A 23,496-nucleotide genomic window follows, 5' to 3' on the forward strand; every position below is an offset into this window, starting at 1 on the left:
CTGTTGGGCCTGCGCGTTGCAATCTTGCCTGTGCCCTGATGGGTGATTAGTTGTTCTTGTGCATGTTTGCAGTTTCTGCTTTCTTTCTATTATGTCTTGTAAGGGTGCAGAAGTACGAGTCTGACACAGTGGTGGCGTGATTGTTATCAAATACCTTTATTATACAAATTAAAAAAAGGAAAAACCTATCTTGCCCCATTTCTATGAGGGGTTGTCCTACCACAACTAAAACACTAAGCACTCTGTCAGAATGTCTCATTAAATAGTAAGACCACTGTCCTGTGTTCATACCTATTTTTCCGTCCCTTAAACTCAACTAAGTGTCTTCTTGATCCAGAAGGAGGCTTCTGTTGCTCTGCATACTGGCCTTTAAAGTGCAGTTTGTGGTGTGAAAACACAATGAGTGATTCCTTAAGCACAGTTTACAAGTATTGATTGCGAAACATAGGGCCTCATTACGGGTTTGGCGGTAGCCATGCCGCTATTGGCGGCATGGCTGCCACTAAAACCGGGTCCGGGTTCCCTGAATGGGGAATTACCGGGCCATTCCAAGTTTGGAGGGCCCGGTAATTCCTCCCTCAGGGAACCCGGGCCAGGACCTTCCCCATTCCCATTCGAGCCCTCATAGGTTTTACCAGGCGTCCTTACCGGGTCCCGCGAGGGGACCTTGTAATCAGGCGGAATGGGTATAACGGGTCTGCATCCATTTGCGGCACCTGTTAACCCATTCCGCCTGACTCGTAATGAGGCCCATAGTGTTAAGTCTGGTTCCCGGTTGGGGCTGTCGGAGCTAGGCCCAATGTGCCCTTTCGACCGTGAATCCTTGGGTAAGCACACCCGCCCCCATCTCCTGCAAGAGCATGTTCTCCACATAGTTCGTTGGGTCCGTGCCTTCCTCCCCGTCCAGTAATCCAACCACCTGTATGTTGCTTGGTCTCACTCTGCCTTCTGCTTCTTCCGCGCGGCTCTCCAGTTTGCGCACCTGCTGCTTTAGTATGTTTATCTCCTTGGCATTGGCCGTGCCGACATCTGTATTGGTCTTTACTTTGCTTTCTAGCCCGCTACTGCGCTCCGCCAGTGTCTGCACGTCCTGTCTTAAGAGATTCACATCAACGCTGACCGTGTCTATTTTGAGTTCCAGGGCGGTTTTCAAGTCTCCTATAGCTGCGTCAAGTTTGCTGCTCCACAAGGCCTTCAGCTCCGGCACGCTGTGGGGTGGGCGCTCCTCGTGCGTCCACTTTTGCCTGCGCAGTGACCTTTGGTGTGTGCGACAGTTTGGTGAAGATGTCCAATGTGGGCTATTTCACTTTGGTCTATAAGGACAGGGAAAAGATCCTGGAGTACTTTCGTAAAGGAGGAACCATAAGCAGGGCGTCGGCAACTGTAACAGCGTACCCAGATTTCACCATGCTTGTACAAAGACAACGATTCCACTACGTGGCTGTCAAGAAACGTCTTAGAGAGGCCGGCTTCAGATACATGCTGTTATACCCAGTGAAATTGAAGATCATACACAGGAATAAAACGTTTTATTTTTAGACACCTGAAGAAGCCACAAGCTGGCTCGCCTCTCAAGGTTGCCCAGAAGATGCGAATAGCCAGGACCGGAGTGCACAAGATAAGTGAACCGACGTTGCACTACTGATAGACTTGGTTGATGTAATGCATGAGGCCCTACTCGATGGTCTTGGCATTTAGCAGAGCCTGATATCGAAATGTGCAACATAATGTAACATTAATGCAGGAGTAGTGGGATTAGGGCATCTTACCCCTAGAAGTTAGTTTATTTGGGACACCGGTAGTTTGGTGTCCCCCCTCTGAGATCCAAGTACTGTCGTAGGCCACGAAAGGACTAGATGCGAGCCAGCCTGAGATCCAGGAATGGAGCTGGGCAACATTTGGGGATGGGTGTGGGGGGGGGGGGTTGGGAAGGGAGTTGGGGGGTTTCAATGGGTGTTAATGGGGGGTAGGCGAGCTTACACCTATATTGTATTGCCTAAGGGCAAGGAAAAGGGGGTGAAGGGCAGAACAGGATATGTATAGGATGGGAGACCTCAAGATAGTGACGTGGAATGTGAGACGGCTCAATAGTTATTTAAAAAGGAATATGGTTATGATGTATTTGAAGAGACAAATAATTGACATTGCCTCATTGCAAGAGACTCACTTAACCAAAGATAAACAGAGCTTGGTGGAGAGGAAGTGGAGGGGCACCACCGTAGGGTCCACATATTCAGCATATGCCAGAGGGGTTATCATGTGGGTGGCACCGCATGTCCCCTTTAAACTGTTACAGTCTTCCATAAAGCCGGATGGGAGGATGGTTCTGATAAAGGGATTATGGGAAAATCGGGAGCTGAGCATTATTAACATGTACACCCCCGAATCAAGATGCAACGAGCTACGTCAGGACCTTTATATAACAAAATAGGTCCATATTTGGGGGGGCAGTCATATGGGGAGGGGACTTTAATTGTACACTTGACCCCAAGGTAGATAGATCAGATATGAAGTTAGCCAAACCCACCCCGGCAGCCAGAGCCTTGTTGGCCCTATTGAAAGACCTTAATCTGGTGGATGTGTGGAGGATGCACCACCCGCAAGACAGGCAATACTCACACTATTCTGCCCCACATAACTTGCACACAAGGTTGGATTACATATTTGTTGCACCAGAATTGATCGGAGAGCTGACGGGGTCAGAATATAAGGCAAGAGTCCTTTATGACCACTACCCTCTAATAATAACGTGGCAATACATGTCTCCTAGGGCACAGATCCCCACATGGAAGCTTAGGGCTGAGGCCTTGAAAGATGTCATATTCAGGAGGATATGCGGAAGGAAATAGTACAATATTTTTAACATAACATAGGCAGTGTGGATTCAGCTGGCATAATATGGGAGGCATTGAAGGTGGTGATGAGGGGGGTAGCAATATCCAGATCCTAAGGCCTGCTAGGAGGAATAATACTGGAGCTGCAGGAAGCTGAGAAGAAAATAGAGGCAGTCAAGCGAAAGGGTGAGCACTCCCCTGAGGAGGCTGAGATGATAAGACAGTTGCAACAGGAGTGTGGGGAGCATTGGGTGAGATTATGTAACTTGAGCTATAAAGAATACGTGGAAAGACAACATGTGGGAGGATACAAACCTGGCCTGTTACTAGCCTTGCTATATAAGGCTCTATAAGCGTGAGACACCCAGACAAACGATCAGGGCAATACGGGGGATGGATGGTCGAATGCTGGATACCCAAGAAGAAGTCAAGAGGGGCTTTATTGAGTTCTACCAGCAATTGTATGAGGATGTTGAGCAAGGCGATGGAGATGAGGTGGCTGAAACGTTGGCGGATATTGGCCTTCCCAAGCTAGGAACTGCAGAGAGAGAGAGGCCCTGGAGGTCCCAATCACAGAAGAGGAACTAGAAGCAGTGGTTAAGTCGTTGCCCACTAGTAAGACGCCAGGTGTGGATGGACTCCCTAGGGAGTTCTATAAAACGTACAGGGCGGAAGTGATCCCCCCCCGCTGTTAGCTATGCTTAATGAAGCGCTAGACAAAGGGGTACTGCCTGAGTCCCTGAGGTTGGCGGTCATTGTCCCACTCCTCAAGCCCAACAAAGCTTGCACAGACTGTGGGTAGTACCGACCGCTATCAATGCTAAACCAGGATAGTAAGATACTCACGGCAGTGCTAGCGAACAGACTGAGACCGGTCATTAGCAAGCTCATTCATTCTGATCAGACTAGGTATGTACCACACAGGAGTATATCGGATAATCTTAGGAGGCTACATCACGTTATAGGACAGACGCAAGAGGACCCACAGGAGGTCACTATAATCTTGTTGGATGCGGTGAAGGCCTTCGACTCGGTCAAGTGGCCCTGGCTGCTGGCAGCTTTGAAAGAGTATGGGCTAGGGCCCACATACTATACAGCGCACCCCTTGCCTGGGTCAAGACGGGAGCGACGGTCTCAGACCGGTGGCAGCTTAGCAGAGTTACTAGACAGGGATGCCCGTGGCCCCAATGCTGTTTATCTTGGCGCTGGAACCTCTGGCGATATAACTGAGACAGCAATATGTTCTGCATCTAGCAGCTGGACGCTCACCGTGTCTGCTCCTGCATCCTGACTTCTGCCACACCTGCCAGCATCCTGAATCACCTGCAAAGGAAGGGAACAAGAGAACAGAAGAAGGAAAAGGCCTTACCTGCTAAATCTGCATCCTGGAGACATTTCGCCGACGATCCTGAAAAGGAAGACATTTATTTTTAAAAGCACATCGCATCGATCGCTGCAGCACCTCATTCTACTCACCTTACAGGGCGCCTCCATGTTCTGCAGCGACCATCCGGATCTGCAGTCGCGCCCCAGCGCCTAGGAGAAAAAGACAATAACGAAGGTGAGAGAAAGGGAAAAGGGAAGCTAAATCTCCATGTTAAGACTTACCTGCTGGGTCATTCCCTTTTCATTTCGGGTCCGCGCCGCATCCAGGCATTTTCGGACCCCGGCCCCTAAGGGGAAAAAGACATCAGCGTTAATGAGCGAATGAAAAGACATTACCAAGACGCTCATTAAAGACTTACCTGATTTCCACAAGGATTTCACCTCTCATCTCGGGTCGGTGCCTGTTCCCCGGCATTCCGTACCCCGGCCACTATGGGGAAAAAAGACACTAGCATTAGAACATTAATGCATGGACACAAGGGGAACCACTTATCAAAAACTTACCTGGAAGCCAAGCAAGTTTGGTTCTCACCAATCCGAAAATCCAGTGAAGTAACTGGATACCAACGCGCCCCCGCATCAGAAACCACCAATCCGAAAATCCAGTGAAGTAACTGGATACCAACGCGCCCCTGCATCAGAAGCAGGATGGAGAGTTCGTCCTTCCAGACCCTAAGGTGAGACGCTACGGGGAAGCACAGAAGGGTTTTGAGGAGGGTGAGAGGGGTAAGGGGGAGGCCGATTGCATTACCCCGCAGACAGTTAACCCCCTATTTTCACCTACAGAAGGATACTTCTGCGAGTCAGACAAGCCAGATTTGGGGCCCGGTCCAGTCCGTCTTCCGACCCCTGCGCATCACCTTAGACGAGGTCACAACAGCGCAAACCAGGCCAGCGCCTCCGTGGGAGTCAGGTGAGCGTTACAGAACGCGAAGCCTTCTTACAAATTCCCACCCAGGTGCTATGGAAACTTCTGAGACTGATCAGTTGGCCCAATTATTGGGGGAATAACGGGCCGAAGTACATGCCGCTCGTCAAGAGACTAATACCCTCAAGAGGGAATTAATAATATCAAAGGAAAGAACTGATGACCTTGCCAGACAGCTTTTGCAAAGTCAAGCTGGGTAAACTCCTCTACCCGGTTCCGGAGGGAACCCCGCTCCTGTGGTTCCCAGTAACCCTGTGCATATTAATCTACCTGGAAACATGCCGCTGGCCCCACCCGAACGCTTTGCTGGGGACCCCAAACGATTCGCCGTATTCATGAATCAGTGTCGTTTGCACTTCCTATGCAGGCCTGGGGCCTTCCCTAATGATCAGACCAAAGTAGCCTTTGTATTGTCATATCTCAGCGGCAAGGCTGCCGATTGGTCAGTTCCACTGGTTACTCAGGATGACCCGATTCTCAGTGATTTTCAAGGATTTCAAGCAAGCATGGAAAGGTTATTTGCGCGACACTCTCAGGGGCAGGCTCTGGATGATGAACTTCTATCCCTGCGACAGGGCAATCAGGATCTCCTATCCTACATTGCAACCTTTAATAGACTAATTGTAGAAACTGGGTGGCCAGAGGATAAGAGAATCACGTTATGTTATCGAGGTTTACGTGGAGAACTTAAAGATGTCCTGGCCCAAGTTGTAAATCCGCTTCGAGAATGCACAGAATATATAGACTTAGTGGTCCAATTGGATCACAGACTCCAGAAAAGAAAAGCAGATCGGTCCAGGTTTGAGACCCGGGTGTTGGTCAAGACCTACGCTAACCCCAAGGGAGTTGATGTCTCAGAGCCTATAAAATTGGTGGGGTTAAAGGACCTTTAACTCAAAAGGAACGTGAAAGGAGGCGGCAATTAAAGTTATGTCTTTATTGTGGGAACTCTGGACACTTTCTACGAGATTGCCCGGCAAAACCGCCCCGAAAGGCGGTAGGGGCCGCTGATAAAAACCTTGAAGACTCTGTTTCGGGAAACAACTCAGCCAACAAGCGTAGGGGTCCGCTTGCCGAGCTTGAAAACTAACTCTCAGACCTCGCATTTCATAGTGCCAATGGTTCTCGTAGATCCAGAACAGCCTAAGCAGTTGCATGCAATAAAGGCATCCATCGATAGCGGGGCTATTGGAAATTATGTGGACCATGAGTTGGTCTCCAGGATTAACCTCCCTCTCCGTCCTCAAGCCAGCAAAAACGTCATCACCACAGTAGATGGAACTGAAATTGCCTCTGGACCGGTAACGCATTCCACTACTGAGGTGACTCTTATTGGTCCCGACGGCCATCGGGAGGCAGTTGTGTTTGATGTAATCAAGGCCCCACAGTTTCAGGTTATTCTTGGAATTCCTTGGTTAGAGACACATAATCCTCGAATTGATTGGCGAGCAAAGAGAATAACCTTCCCCGATTATGCACAAACCTGTTATCCAGAAAACCTGAAGATTAATTTATTTATTTATTTATTTATTCACATTTGTTAAGCGCACATCAGACCGAAGGCATCGTGGCGCTGGAATGGAATCTAGCATCTGTAACCTCTGCCTCCATGCAATTGCCTCCGGAATACCAAGACTTTCAGGACGTCTTCCAAAAGGAACAGGCCAACACGTTACCTCCTCATCGATCGTACGATTGCCAAATCGATCTGGTACCCGGTGCACAACCCCCTTGTAGCAGGATTTATGCCCTTACCGAACCTGAGAACCTGCATCTGAGACAATATTTGGATCAATACCTCGCCAATGGTTTTATTCGCCCGTCAAAGTCCCCGGCATCCTCGGCTTTGTTCCTCGTGCCTAAAAAGGAAGGCGACCTTAGAACTTGTATCGATTACCGCGCATTGAATCAGATAAAGGTTAAAAACCGTTATCCTCTGCCTCTGATCCCTGAACTCCTTGACCAGGTAAAGGACGCTTGCATATACACCAAGTTAGACCTCCGGGAGGCATATCATCTGGTGCGAGTAAAAGAAGGCGACGAATGGAAAACGGCCTTCCGTACTAAGTATGGATTATTCGAATACCAGGTAATGCCCTTCGGGTTGTGCAGTGCGCCTGCTGCCTTCCAATTCTTCATGAATGATGTCCTTCGGGAACTCATCGATGTTTGTGTTGTCGTCTATATCGATGACATTCTAGTGTACTCCTCTTCGGAATCTGATCACAGAAAACACGTTAGGGCAGTTCTGGAAAAACTGCGCCAACACAAACTATTTGCTAAACTGGAGAAATGTGTTTTCCATACCACAGAAGTTGAGTTTCTCGGTTTCATCCTGACACCCAAAGGAGTCCGTATGGACTCAAGAAAAGTGGATGCCATCCTCAAATGGCCATCACCTAGCTCTGTAAAAGGGGTTCAAAGCATGCTCGGCTTTGCCAATTTCTATCGCAGGTTTATCCCGGAATTTTCACGCATAGTACAACCCATTACTGCACTCTTGAGGAAAAATAAACGTTTTGAATGGTCTGAAGAAGCCGAGCAGGCCTTCCAGGATTTAAAAGCTAAGTTTACCTCCGCACCTATATTGAAACATCCACGTCCAGATCTCCTGTATGTCGTCGAAACTGACGCATCCAGTCTAGCCATGGGAGCAGTTCTGTCTCAAAGAGATCCCGAAACCAACCAACTGCATCCCGTAGCATTTTGGTCCAGAAAATTCTCGGCACCAGAGATTAAATATGCAATCACTGACAAAGAACTGTTAGCCATAAAGTCCGCTTTTAAAGCCTGGCGGCATTACCTGCTTGGCGCTCGACATACCATCACAGTGATCACTGATCACCGGAATTTACAGTATTTGAAAACCGCCAAGGCTCAGTCATCATGGCAGCTCCGATGGGCTTTGTTTTTCGCTGAATTTGATTTTGTGATTACCTATCGACCTGGCTGCAAGAACGGCAAAGCAGACGCCTTATCCCGAATTGGAATGGGAGAACCTGATACAAACTCAGAACCAGTACCAATAATTCCCGAACAGAGAATTCTAGGCATGACTTCGTTACAGACGCTTGAAGACATTCAAGTCAGAGTGAAACAACTCCTGGACCCTACAGTCCTACAAGATTGGATACAAAAGGGATCAGACTTTACCATAGATAATGGTTTACCTTATTACCAAGGACGCTTATTCCTGCCACACAAGGATTTACACGAACTAGTTATTTCCGGTTATCATGATACATTAATAGAGGGACACCCCGGTATTGCCAAGACAATGGAAAAGGTGTAACGACAATTCTGGTGGCACTCTTGGCGAAAAGATGTTAAATCTTTTGTGATGTCCTGTGGTGTTTGCGCCCAAAATAAAGGTCAAAAGAAAAGACCAGCCGGTCTCCTCCAACCTCTAGACGTACCGCCAGCACCCTGGCACACCCTATCAATGGATTTTATTACGGACCTGCCTCCTTGTTCGGGATATAATACCATTCTGGTAATTGTGGATTTGTTTTCCAAAATGGCCCACTTCATTCCTTTGAAAGGTTTACCTTCAGCTTCTGTCCTAGCCAAAGAATTCCTCGAAAATATTGTTCGGCTACATGGATTCCCATCTATACTAATCTCTGACCGGGGAAGCCAATTCATTTCCCACTTCTGGCGCAAATGTTGTGAAATGGCACAAATCGACATAAGATTATCGACCAGTCACCACCCTCAGACCGATGGTCAGACTGAGAGGACAAATCAGACCCTTGAGCAGTACTTACGGTGTATGTTACAGCAATCTGAAAGCAACTGGAAAGACATTCTTTGGCTAGCCGAATACGCATATAATAATTCGGTACACTCTGGAACTGGCCATAGTCCTTTTTATACCTTGTTTGGACCTCACCCTCGAACCTCAAACCTCGACTCACCTCAGAACCTCGGAGTGCCCGCAGTAGAACATCTGCATTCTACCATTACCCGAGCCTTCAAAGAGGCAACCACGCATTTACAACAAGCCAAGAGAAAATACAAGGAGAATGCTGACCTACATCGGAGTGAAGCACCTCCGTATCAGATTGGGGATCAAGTGTGGTTAGCTACCAGACATTTACCGCTCAAAGGGCCCCGAACTTTTAACCCAAAATATCTGGGACCTTATTCTATTACGGCAATAATTAACCCAGTAGCGGTTAAACTTGATTTACCAGCTAATATGCGAATTCACCCTGTTTTTCATGTGTCACTTCTGAAACCAGTGGTACCCGAAACCCGATTACTCAAACCTCCAGAACCTAATCAAATAGATGGGGAACCCGAATTCGAAGTGAGGAACATTTTAGATTCAAAAATGTTTAGGTCAAAGCTTTTCTACCTAATTGATTGGAAGGGGTACGGACCTCAGGAGAGGTCGTGGGAACCCAGTGACCATGTGCATGCACCTCGATTAGTCAGGAAATTCCACCGACTCTTCCCAGACAAACCAAAACCCCCGGAGGGAACAACCTTGGGAGGGGCCTTGGGTGGGAGTGCTGTCACGATGCCCGCTCCCAGGGAGCCAGCTCAGGCCCTGCGTCCCCGAAAGCGGACATCAAGTCCCCAGGGAAGGTCCCAGCAACCCCTTATAGGGGCCCTTTGGACAGCGTCCTGGCGCCTATAGCGCCAGGCTCATAGAAAACATCAGTCCTGGCGCCATAGGCGCCAGGCTCATTATGAAAGTGTTTGGGTGCACTTACCTGATGCAGACCATGCTGCAGAACCCCGGCCTCCTTGAGGCCTGAAAGGAACTACTTTACCTGTGGGACTCATTTACCACCCGGGCGTGGTCGGGGAAGGATACATACCTGATTGGAGGAAGGACACATTCTAGGAACTTCTTCCAAGGCTATTTAAACCACACCCGATCAGCCACACATGCTTCGCGTTGTTCTGCCTCTAGCAGCTGGACGCTCACTGTGTCTGCTCCTGCATCCTGACTTCTGCCACGCCTGCCAGCATCCTGAATCACCTGCAAAGGAAGGGAACAAGAGAACAGAAGAAGGAAAAGGCCTTACCTGCTAAATCTGCATCCTGGAGACATTTCGCCGACGATCCTGAAAAGGAAGACATTTATTTTTAAAAGCACATCGCATCGATCGCTGCAGCACCTCATTCTACTCACCTTACAGGGCGCCTCCATGTTCTGCAGCGACCATCCGGATCTGCAGTCGCGCCCCAGCGCCTAGGAGAAAAAGACAATAACGAAGGTGAGAGAAAGGGAAAAGGGAAGCTAAATCTCCATGTTAAGACTTACCTGCTGGGTCATTCCCTTTTCATTTCGGGTCCGCGCCGCATCCAGGCATTTTCGGACCCCGGCCCCTAAGGGGAAAAAGACATCAGCGTTAATGAGCGAATGAAAAGACATTACCAAGACGCTCATTAAAGACTTACCTGATTTCCACAAGGATTTCACCTCTCATCTCGGGTCGGTGCCTGTTCCCCGGCATTCCGTACCCCGGCCACTATGGGGAAAAAAGACACTAGCATTAGAACATTAATGCATGGACACAAGGGGAACCACTTATCAAAAACTTACCTGGAAGCCAAGCAAGTTTGGTTCTCACCAATCCGAAAATCCAGTGAAGTAACTGGATACCAACGCGCCCCCGCATCAGAAACCACCAATCCGAAAATCCAGTGAAGTAACTGGATACCAACGCGCCCCTGCATCAGAAGCAGGATGGAGAGCTCGTCCTTCCAGACCCTAAGGTGAGACGCTACGGGGAAGCACGGAAGGGTTTTGAGGAGGGTGAGAGGGGTAAGTGGGAGGCCGATTGCATTACCCCGCAGACAGTTAACCCCCTATTTTCACCTACAGAAGGATACTTCTGCGAGTCAGACAAGCCATTTTTGGGGCCCGGCCAGTCCGTCTTCCGACCCCTGCGCATCACCTTAGACGAGGTCACAACAGCGCGAACCAGGCCAGCGCCTCCGTGGGAGTCAGATGAGCGTTACATATGGCGAGGTGGGGATTAGCACAAGGGGAGGCCAACATTTGATATCACTATATACTGTTGATATGCTGCTATATCTAAAGTACCCGGAGGAGAACCTGCAATACATACTGGAAGTGTTGGAGAGATACGTGGCACTGTCAGGCATAACGGTGAACCCCAAAAATGCATGTATATTTCCACTATGCAGATATAAAGGGATACCTAAAGAGAAATTGCCGGTACTACAGATACAATGGGAGAACAGAACCTTCAAATACCTGGGGATTTATGTATATCATACAGTCGAGTCCGAATATAAGCATAACACCGAGAAGGCAATGGCTAGCTTAGAGAACAGTATGAGGTTCTGGGCTAAGCTCCCCTTGGCCATGATGGGGAGAGTAGAGTTACTGAAGATGGTGGCGCTACCTAGGTTGTGGCACTTCTCTAGGAACATACCATACATGATATCGAGGCGCTTCTTTGTCAAGCTTGAAAGCATGTGTAGAGGGTTTGTATGGCACAATACTAGAAACAGGATAGCGTTGTGGAAGCTTCAGAACACGTATGACCAAGGGAGCATTAAATTGCCCAACTTCGAGGTTTACTATCTGGCCAGTCAGCTACATTATGTGGTCAGATGGTTAACGGAAGACTCAACATCAGAATCCAGACTGTTGAGGGCTGAGTGTGGCCCGTTCTTTCTTAAAGAATGGATATGGGTGCTGAAGCAACAGCAGGACAGGGAGATGGGACTGTTAGACCAGGGATGGGAGATATGGCGAAGAGCATGTCGGATCATGGGGAACCCGACCCCGTGTTAACCACAAATACCGCTAGTGGCGCTGAAAGGAGTTGACGAGCAATTGAGGAAGATAGTACGCAAGCAGTGGGAACTGTTTGGAATAGCCACGTTAGGGGATATCTGGCAAGACGGGAAGGCAGTGGAGTTCGATGCACTGACGGTAGATACTGGCCTACATCAGGGGCAATATATTGCCTAGACTAGGCTGGTGCTGAAGATAAAGGATACATGGTCAGAAATAGTGCTAGAGGATCCACCCGATATAGCCATAGAGACATTTTATGATATGTCAGATGGTGGTCATTAGGTCTCCCGAATCAATGAACTAATGATGTCAAGGATGGGGAAGGAGGTGCTCCAGCGGAGAAAGGACTGGGACGATGAGGCTGGGGAAGTTATGAATGATGGGTTGTGGAGGAGGGTCCAGAGATACCATAAAAAGGTATCTAGAAATACGCGGCTGCAACAAATCCAGTTTTATGTCACACATAGGGCGTACTTGAACCCCCCGGAAGATTGCAAGGTTCAAGAATGCTGGGAGACAAACTTGCCCCAAATGCAGGGAGGAGGATGTAGGAATGGTACATATGTTTTAGGCATGCCCTGAGGTAAGCAAATTCTGGGGGGAGGTGGTCCACCTCTTATCTGAGAAAGGGATTAAGCTGGAGGTTCAATCTGTGTGGGCATGCATGGTGGGAGGACCAGACCACGCAGGCTAGCACATGTTAGTAAACTCAAGGACCTGGCCTACATACTGGCCAAGCGTAGAATCACCATGGGGTGGAAAGCACCCAATAGGCCTAGAGTGGAAGTATGGTGGCAGAAGAGGAAGCAGAGACATTGAGAGCCTGAAGGCGTTTGGTAGCTACCTTATCAGATTCTGTCTCGACTGTCCCTGATGATGAGGACTCTCTGGATGGTGAGGGGAGGGGGATACCCCCAGAGGCGACAGCGGTAGGAGGTGATGGAGAGTAAGCTCGGGGAGGAGGGGGGGGGACAACAGTGGTTAGAACATGATATGAGATATGTTAAAACTGGAATTCACTGTTTGTCTTGTTTTGGTGGTTGTGTTTGTAGTTAAAACCAATAAAAATTGTTTTAAAAAAACAAGTAGCCATAGATAGTTGAGCCAAAACTGTAGCTACTGATTGACACAGGCATCTGCAATCAAAGATGCCTCCAACTGAAAACCCAGGGTTTTAACCTTGTTTTGCACTTCAATGGCACTTTCCCCAATTTGACATTTTTTGTAATCTACACTCAGTTTAGCCAGGGCCTCCGGGGAACCAAAGACAAGGAGTTCAGTTTTGCTGTCATTTAAACAGTGGCAGTTGTTTGACATTCATTCCTCAATTTGATCGTAGACCCTGACTAAGGTAGCCAAATCGGAAGTGTGGTCGCTGCTGATTTCCAGGACTAATTGGGTGTCATCAGCATAATTTGTGAACAGTAGGCCCAGGTTGTCGATGAGTGAGCAAAGTGGCCGGGTATATAGGTTGAACAAAACCGGTGAAAGGCATGATCCCTGCTGAACTCCACAAAGCGAGGGTGCTGATTTAGAGGATGCTGAGCCCCACTGGATCCTTGACTCTCGATTAGTTGGAAAAGAGTGTAACAGTCAGTGGCCTCTTTAGAGCAGTGTCCAAGGTGACGTAAGGAATGCAGGAGGCGATCGTTGTCCACTAAATCGAAAGCCGCCCGGCTTTTTCCTTCATCCATGATTTTCAGCATATGGGACTGCAAGTCGACCAAAGCAGTTTCTGTACTGTGGGAAGGTCGAAATACTGATTGCCTACAGTGCACGATACCATCTGATTCCATGTAACCTTGAAATTGGGAGGTGGCTAATTTATCCAGGATTTTGAGGAGGAAATTGCAGTCTTTAATGGGTCTAAGATTGGCTGGGTTCTTTGGGTCTAGGATGGGTTTCTTGAGGAGGGGAGTAACATTAACAGCCTTAATCGAGTCGGGAACTGAGCAAACTTTAAAAGATGCATTGACAAATCTGGTCAGGAAGGGGGCAAACAAATTACTATGCTCGAGGATTAATTTAGGCGGGAGAATGTTTTCTGGACATGATGTTGGACGCAAAGACAAAAGCATTTTATGCATGCTCGTTATGGAAATTGGTGATAGTGAAAACGCTAGACCTTCAGAGAGCCCAGCATCAAATGTCTGGAGGTTATTGGGTATTTCAGTGAACCTTAAGGATTTGCTAATTGTGTCCCTTGCATTGATGAATTGGGCCTCAAAAGCAACCTGGACAAGTGTGCAGTCCTGGTTAGTAGGCAGGAAGGTAGTTTGGAGGGCCTTTGGTTTCTCTAAGGATTTCATAATCTTATAGAGTTCTCCTGTGCAGTAGAGGATTAGCTGATTAGGGAAATAAAGAAATTCTTTTTGGTGTCCGCAATTTTAAGTTTGTATGTTTTATCAGCCTCCTTCCAGGTGCTTCTATTTTCCTCTGCTCGGTGTTTAAGTCAATGATATTCCAGTTTGTGCTTGTGCTTTTTCAGGACGGTAAGCTCAGGCGTAAACCATTACTGGTGCCCTATGTTATCCCGTACTAGCTTAGATTTTAGAGGGCAATTTTATCCACCATTTTTGTAAAGTAGTTGGAGAAAGAGAATGCAAGGCAGTGCGCTGAATCCATGTTTGATGTGCTGGCCATAATTGAGGTTAGACGGTCATTGATATCTTGAGTGGACACTTTCTCAAAGTTACGACTGGTAACTGATTTAGCACGATTGTGTAGTTTCAAAGGTGAAGCCATAAGCTGAATATTTGAAATCTATGAGAAAGTGGTCCGACCATATACATGGGCTAGTCTGTTTGATATCTTCTTCAAGATTTCTAGAAACCACCCAATCTAGAATATTGTTTTTACTAGTGGTAGGTTCGTTATTACAGACATGGTAGTTGTTATTTCAAGCATGTCATAAGTCAATGGCTTATTTATCCAGCTTATTGCAGCGCCAGCAGTTTAGTTCCCCCAAAAACAGCGTTGCAGTGTTTGGGATGGAGAGGCCACTTAGAAACAGCGTGATTTCCTCATTAAAATGTGGCATGAGAGATGGTGGCCTATAGATCAAAACAAAGTTGATACAGCTGTGGAAGGAAGACGTCATTTTGACCAAGAGGATCTTGCATCCTTGGCAAGACCAAGAGGAATAAAAAAGCTGTAAGCTGGACTTTGCAATGATTGCTACACCACCTCAATGACCCAAGTGTCCGTTTTGGCAGAAGATAGTAATGCCTGTAGAAACAGCAAGCCTTGGCCGATCCGAAGTGTTGCCCACCTAAACTTATAGATGAGGTTGTACAATGGATGGGCTACGCCAACAACATTGCTATCCTTAACTTACCCCCCCTGTGGACTTCAAACAGTTTTGGACATCCTCAACTCTTACTCGGCTGTGAAGTCTCTTAAAGTGAACACCGTCAAAACTAAGATTATGGTGTTTGATTTTCCACGCAAAATAGCCTCTCGGGCTGACTGGAAATTGAAGGGTGCCTCTATTGAAGTTGTTACTCAGTGCATTTACTTAGGAATTATCCTTGACACAAAACTCATGAGTTTTTCTCACCTAAACAAACTAAAGGTACTGCACAAACATCTGGGGCCATCTGCTCCCTTGCTCCTAAGGGAGGTGGTTATTCTGTGGACTTTCTAGTTAAACTGTTTTCAGGGAAAGTTTCACGTATCATCTTCTATGCTGTAGTGGTGTGGGTTCTGGGGGTGTTTGGAGGCTGTTTCTAAACTTGATATTGCAAACCTCAAGAAGATTCTAAGACTACCCTTGTTTGTTTCGTCTTACATTTTTTATTTGGAATTTGGTATATTCCCGATCAGTGAGTGAATCAGGCTGAACTGTCTGACGATGTATTGGGAGCTTGCACATGCACAGAATACTCTCATGGGAACTCTGTTTGAGGTGTTCCCTGCTAAGACTGCATTCATGCAGTCCTCTACTTTAGGAACCATCAAACGATTAGCTGATGTATGGATCAAGAGATCCCTCGTGACCCGTTAGAGTTGAAACTAAACTTCTACAAAAGAACCATGAGGGAACACCTAGAGGACTTTATCCATGACCATTAAGTCACCAATTTGGCCACTAAATCCACAGCTGAATGGTTCATTCCGTACATCTCTGAGCAACACCTGGTCCCCTCATCTATCCATACTTGTATTGGCAATCACTATGTCTGGGACTAAATGCGTTTAGAATTCAATGTAGTTAAATCCTTTGAGATCACTGGGTGATGGCGTAAGCTCCCAAGAAGTTATAGACTGCCGCTTGTGCGGCGAGTCAGAACTGCAATCAGTTCGGCATCTTCTATTTGAGTGCAGTGCATTGGTAGATCTTTGGCAAAAGCGACCCGGGCATCAGGGTTTGACATGTCTGACGCTCTCTGGGAAACATTTATGCCTGGAACACACGAAGGCTGTATCATTTTCTATACTAAATTGTGGAAAGAAATCTAGGAAATGATATCAGTGTTAGATGCGTGAAGGCGCTTTTACCTCCTTTCCGGTCCTTTGTGCAAAGAGATCTATGAAATCATACTCGTTTTAGACGTGTGAATGTTTTCTTTTCTTCCCTTTTTGGTTTTGCTTTTTCGTTTTTTGGTTTTAACAAAAGTGATGATTTGATGGTAATATTAAGATGAAATGAAATGTATGAAAAGTTATTGATTTAACTGTATGATACTAATAAAAAATTCAAAAATCTGCCTCTTTTGTACAGCGCTCCATTGCTTCCTAGCTTGACCTGCATTTTACAAACAGCATACATCTACAGTGTCACAAGGTCACATGCCTAAGTCTGGGTATTGCCAGCAGGGTGACTCGGAGGGGCCAGGCGCTACCATTCCAATCGAGCAGATGTTGAGACCAGGGGGCCATGGGGAGGACCACTGGTCATCTTGCATTTGTCCCCAATTTTTAGGGGATAGTCACATTGCCAAACCAGGACAGACCATCTTTAAAAGCTTTTGACCTGAACAAACCCCCTTGAATGAACCTGCCAGATAAAGGAGGCATTCCCCCTCCCCACATAAAAGAGCCCAAAGCCCATACCAGCCAGACTCGAATTCCCAACATCAAAGCAAGTGGCTTTCCCTGTAAGGTGAACTTTTTTCACTGGGAGAAGGAAGGCAGGTGGTACTTTGCAACCATTCCCCGCACCACAGGGGAACATACTTCGACTCCCCTAGAATCTATCATAAGTCTCGAAGAAACATGAATTTCAGTTCACAACACTTCCAAATGCACAGATGCAGGGAACAGCCTTCCAACTCCCAGGGTACAACAAACACATATACATTGGAACCAAGATACCCTACTCCACATTTATTTTCACACTAGTGCAAATGAGTCTCACAGAACAAGCACTTATCCAGCATTTGTTCACTACCCAACTCACCTGTGAGATAGAGTGCAGCCTAGTACAGGAAAGCTCTGGGAGGCTTCAAAGAACACGACTGAAGAAAATCCAAGATGGTGTCTCCAGCAGATATAGCCATGAAACCCGTGTGCTCTCCAGAAGCTAGTCAATCCCATCCCTTATCCACTTCTGGCTCACAGGTGCAGACCCTCAATGAAAGATCCAACCAGATGAAGGAGGCAGGAGGGTATAAAAGCCAGATAAGCCAGTCTGGTTGGGTGGAATGTTGGAGCAAGTTGCTACTGGCAGTTGAAAGTATTCGGAGTGTGTTTCAAAGACTTTGGAGAAGACAGTGTTTGGAGGGGAGAAGTGTAGTGAGATACTGGTGGAGCTGGTAACACCGGGGGGAGGAGAGAGCGTTAACATCGTGAGGAGGTGGTAAGAGACTGGAGAAAGTGGCTGTGTTAAGAGACAGTTTTGAAGATCTAAAAGAGGTAACGTCAGGAAAAGATGTGGAAAGTCTGGCAAGAGTGGTAACATTTAGAGGAGGTTGTTATGCTCCAAAGGAGGTGGGAGTCTCCTAGGAGAAGTTGGTGAGATGCAAGAGGAAGTAGTAACAGGTGGGGGGCTGACCCCCAGGAGGAGGCCGCGACAGTTCTAGGAGGTGGGGAAGAAACCAGCAAGAGCAGGAAGATTCTGGCAGACCATTCAGGACAAGATGGCAAGAGGAGGTGCAAGATGGGAACAGGATGGTTACCATCTGTTCAGAGAGGAAAGGAGGACTGGGGCGTGTGAGTGGGGATGTTTGACTCCAACTCTAGCTGTATCTGTGGCTGCTCAAGGCGCTTGAAGCAGGCTGAGCGTGGGACCAATGGAGAAGATTCGCTGTTATAGAGCCATGCATGTGGGACCTGGGACAGCCTGCATCTAGTTGGTTTGCAAAGACTGGCCCGTCCTGGGGAAAAAGGATTTGTCAGCCCCCGGGTGAGACTTTGTTTGGAGATTACCAAATTATTTCTGTTTTGCTAGTTTTTGCTTTGTTGTGTTGGACCTCCCTTCTGTAAATAAGTCATAAACTGTACCTTCCAAGGCTAGTTCCTTTATGTCCCACAAGTACTTTGTGACTGAACATACATGCATACACAGGTACTGCTGTTGTTGTTATGTAGTAACCTGAATTGCTTCAGAACTTTATACCCGGAATTGAAGATGGCATGGCAAATATAAATGGATAACAAGCAAATTGTGAACGGAGGACACGATTGAGACACAGAAGTGCTACCATCCAGTGTGTTGGGCGGATAGCTCAGGGGCAACGTGCTCGCTTTGGAAACAAGACGACAAGGAGCAACACAGGTTCGAGCCCCGGGTCCGTGCTTAGAAACCTCTGGGTGTTAAGCGCGTTATAAATAACCAATTAGAATTACATATGCTTCCTGAAACAGATTTGGTTTCTGTCTGGTCATGGAGATAAAGAAGTTATTTCCCGATACATATGCAGAGAAAGGGTGTTCTAAAAGATAGGAGCCCTCTGTGTTTGTTTGTTTGCTTAGTATTTATTATGCGCGCTGGACCGGAAGGTATCGGGGCGCAGGCAGTAAGAAGTCATACAGCTTAGTACATAGTTACTTTGGTTACAAGATAATGGCATTTGAAGAAGAAACAGCTAGTTTAGTAAAAATGGTGTATATACATATAGTAATCAGTGGTGTGACAAAACAACAGACAGTCAATATTATATATAATGTACAAATGTTTACATAAGAGGTCAAATTCAATGAGTTCAATTTTCAGCAGTCGCTAATAGCCATTTCATTAAATTTTGTCTGAATTTAGTAAAGGTTTGGTCCATTCTGAGTGTGTTGGGCAGTGAGTTCCATAGTTGAGCTGCTTTAACTGGGAAGCTGGTACCTCCGATAGTGGATAGTTTAAAGCGAGGCACCTGAAGGCAGTTGGAGTTAGCTCGTCTCATGGGTCTAGTAGAGGTTTTTCTAGAGAATCTTTCTATTAGGTATCGGGGGGCTTTGTTGTTGAGGCTCTTGTGAATGAGGGATGCTGTTTTTCGTTTTATTTTCTCCAGTGTGGAGAGCCATTTGTGTTTTCTTCAAGTTTCAGATATATGTTCTTTCCTGGAGATATTGAGTGCCGCTCTAAGGGCATTGTTTTGGAGAGTCTGTATTTTGTTGGTGATATATTTGTTCGCTCCAATGTAGAGGGCATTACAATAGTCTCATCTGGATAGGATGAGAGCTCTTGCTAGGGTCATGCAGCTGTTGGCTGAGAGGAAGTGTTTACTAGCTCTAATTAGTTTGCATGTATAAGCTGTTGAAGCGGCTAGGGAGTTTACCTGTTTTGTGAATGTTAGTGTACAGTCTAAGTAAAAACCTAGTGTCTTTACTTCCTTGGCCACCTTAATAAGGTTCCCATCAATGATGAATGATGAATAGTTTGTACCAAGTCTAGTGAGTAGAGGTGCGGATCTCAGGATGAGGAGCTCTGTTTTATCATCGTTCAGACAGAGGCCGTGAGTGGCCATCCAGGTCTGAACGATGCTGTAAATTCTATTCACCAATGCTGAATCCTTGCCGTAGTCCCCGGTAAGTGGTAGGAGGATCTGGGTATCATCTGCATAGTTAGTGTAGGTGATACCCAGATGGTCCAACTCATCAAACAGGGGCTTGGTGAATATATTATACAGGGTTGGAGAGACACAAGAGCTCTGGGGAACCTCACACGTGATGGGGATAGGGTCCGCAGCTGCTGAGAGTGAGAAGATCCTCATGGTTCGGTCACTTAGAAAGGATTGTATCCACGTTATGGCCTCGCTGGAGAAATGGGCAGCTGAGTCCAGGTGGCTACAAAGGACATTGTGGTCCACAAAGTCGAAAGCCGCCGACAAGTCAAGGAGGAGGAGTAATGCAAGCTTTCCATTGTCTCTTAGTTTGTCTATTTGGGCTTTAAGATCAATAAGAGCAGTTTCTGTGCCATGTAATGACCGAAAGCCAGATTGGCGAGAGCCTAAAGGTTGCTTGAGTTCTAAGAAGTGCTGGATTTGGATATATGCTACTTTATCTAACATTTTCAACAGGAATGGCACTGTAGTATGGGCCTGTAATTAGTTGGTATGGCCGGATCAAGTGTTTGTTTTTTTAGAAGAGGGAGTACCCAGGATTCTTTCAGATTGCTGGGTTTCGTGACAGATGTGAAAGAGGTATTAATTAGTTTGGTGATGAAGGGTGATAGGTCCTTGGCAGCATCCTTGATAAATTGTGATGGGCATTGGTCACCTTTGCAGTTGGATGGTTTAAGACCCAATATAACTTTCTCGACCTCTGTAATGGAGACTAGAGAAGTGAAATTGGGTGACATGATTATTTTCAGGTGGACTAGTTTTATTTAGTGATGGAATGGTGATGGTTAGAGATGCTTTTTTGTGCTATTTTATTTTTAAGGTTAGCCACTTTGTTCGCTAGGGCGTGCTGGATATCAGAGCACCAGTCTGTGTAGTGGAACACCCTCCCCAAGCATTTAAGCCTTGTTCAATTGAAGGTTAAGGTGTTGTGGGGGACTGAACAAATGGGTCCGACTGGCTGGTAGGGGTAGAAGCGTTGTAAGATATAGGTCGGAAGAGACCTGGTCACTGCTTTGTGAACAATCTGCAGGGAATTAAAGTTGGAGCATTGCTAAATGGGTAGCCTGTGATGGGTCTTCAGCATAGGCAAATCTGGTCCCAGCATCCTATCCTGAAGGTCGGATGGGTTGCATAGTTTGGAGGCTCTTTTCATTCTTCAGAATCTAAAACCATGAGATCCATTATTAATGCGTGACCCGTGGTGATATGTGCTGTTTTAAAGGAAGAGCAGGTGATTGCAGATACTTTTTGTGATAGCAAAGATAAGTCCACTTTCACGATGATCTCTTGGGTTCCGAAAATTGATGGTGGTGGTGGGTGTTTAAGCGCCAAATCAATATCGGCGGTTCAAGAAGTAAGGTATTTGCAACAGAAACATGTACCAGGTGTACGCAGCAGCAATGCCAGTGCAAATCCCCTTATATGTTGGCACCCTTTGCTGCTTGACAAGGCAGTCGTGCACTTGACTGCTGCTAGCACACTAGGCATCCACCAAGTTTTCTCAATTTCGGACTTTATATTGGCATGAGAGCTCCATTTCGCGGTTTCTGGGAGCCATTGCCATTTGTCAATGGTTTATGCTTTTTGTTAATACAACCTCACACTCCGCACAGGAACTCTGAATTTGACAGTAGAGCACGATCTTGCGGCAGTCACTAATAGTAGGTCCCCCAAATTCTCTTTGCATGTGTAGTTAGCATGCTGAATTAATAGGCTTTCCTACATAACTGTTTCCTAGCATAACAATGCTTGTACATGCACACAGAATTAGTTCCTTGTTTGAACCCCATGTTCTTTGTTTTTCTTCTTTCCCCAGCATATATATCGAAGAAGCTTGAGACTCTGGAGCAGCATCGCTATGAGTATTTAACGGTAATACTATCCAGTGGTTCACTGCTTTTGCGCAGCAAACTGCACAAGGGCATCACATTTTTATCAACAGGAGTAGATGATCATGGAATCCCTAGAGAAAAAAAAAACAAGACACCAGGTTAGATCAAAATGTGTCTGGTTAGATGACAGTGACCTGAATGATTAAGGTATGTTTAGTATGTTCTTAAGCAGTAATGCGTCCATCCATGGGCAATACCTGGAGTTATGGGCCAGCAAGCCGAACTTATCGTCGCAAGGTAAAGTTATTTCGCCCATGGCCAGTATGTTACTGGTTGTAATGATCACCCCACGAAGGGCCAGGGCATGTAGAGTGGTAGTGCCATTAATCTTTATTGCCAGAAGATGTTATAAAGGACAACCCACTCCGGCCTAGTAGCCAGGCAACTGCCATCCACCAACTTTAATTCTCCAAAATATTTCAACAAATGAGACCTGTAAACCATTCCATAATACACATTTTTGACACTATGGGCCTCATAACGACCCAGGCACTAAGTGTTTAACGGCGCCGTAAAAGGCTGCAGCGTCGTTAAACACTTAGCGCCTTAATACGAGGTCCCTTTGCGGGACCCAACCTTAACGGCTGGTTTTTCAGCCGTTAAAGTAGGGACCCGCAAAGGGACTTTGGTGCTAATAACGGTACCGCAATTTGCGGTACCGTTATTAGCGCCTTCCCCATTCCCATTGAGCCCTATGGGGCAAAAATGGGAATGGGGAAGGGCCATGGCGGCATGGGGAATTACCGCCCCACCAACCTCGGAATGGGGTGGTAATTCCCCATTCCGCCATGGCGGACACCAGCATGGACCATGGTGCTAATAGCACCATGGTCCTCCGCCTGGGTCGTAATGAGGCCCTATGAATCCTACCTTGATTGTAAAAGAAATGACCTGCAAAGTGCAGAGAAAAGTTAAGAGTTTTGTGGCACACAAAAGGAGGATACTCTATGGAAGGCTTGATCCAGATATATAGATCCAGTATAATGGCATGTGATTTATATGGCCTTAAAAATATTCACAAATGAAGAAACCAATTGCTTAGACACCTAGGATGGTACATTATGGCGTACAGCTTTGGGCTTATCGAACTCTGTTCCTGTAGAAGCTATTTCCAGCAAATTGGGGTTACTATTCATTATCCACTGAGAAAAAGATTGCTAGCAGTCTTTTCTTATTGAACATGCTTCAAAATGGTGAAAATAGTGCTTCCCATGTACTGTCTCTAACACTTCGAATATTAGTTGCCGACAGAAGCTGTTAAGACCTAGCTTAGTGAGATTAGAACCTTCTATGGGGATATTGGATATACTATTACTTTCCCGATAAATGTAGGCTGTGCATATAACGAAATTAAGGAGAAAGCCGCTGTGTGGGATAGAGATAATAACATGTGCAAGCTTACCAAGAATCTAACTTAATACCTGGCTCTATGGCAAGCGTTCCCTATAAATGCTCCTTTTATTTATGTGATCAAAACTTGCAATGCCGAGGTAAGACGATTTATTATGCAACTACGGTTGGAACAATTACCTACATATGAGTGCATAGACCCATATTCCGTATCAAGAACGGTTATGTAGGTTGAGGTCCCTAGAGGAGACGGTGTATCGCCACAGAGATAACCTTAGGAATTTCCACAAGATCTGGGGGAAGTGGGATGAGTTGGGTTGAG

At 46.5% G+C, this 23,496-nt stretch overlaps 1 protein-coding gene across 2 annotated transcripts in view; it reads left to right on the forward strand.

Moving 5' to 3' along the window:
* Positions 1-23,496, forward strand: part of CATIP (ciliogenesis associated TTC17 interacting protein) — a 430,282-nt gene that overhangs the window by 265,338 nt on the left and 141,448 nt on the right. For both annotated transcript variants that reach the window (XM_069616835.1, XM_069616836.1), the window contains exon 6: positions 21,749-21,804. In XM_069616835.1, coding sequence (XP_069472936.1) covers positions 21,749-21,804 — 56 coding nt within the window. The remainder of the gene's footprint in view (positions 1-21,748; positions 21,805-23,496) is intronic.

This window comes from Ambystoma mexicanum, chromosome 9, assembly GCF_040938575.1.
Source record: "Ambystoma mexicanum isolate Mex_15411 chromosome 9, UKY_AmexF1_1, whole genome shotgun sequence".
In the NCBI taxonomy this organism is placed as follows: Eukaryota; Metazoa; Chordata; class Amphibia; order Caudata; family Ambystomatidae; genus Ambystoma; species Ambystoma mexicanum.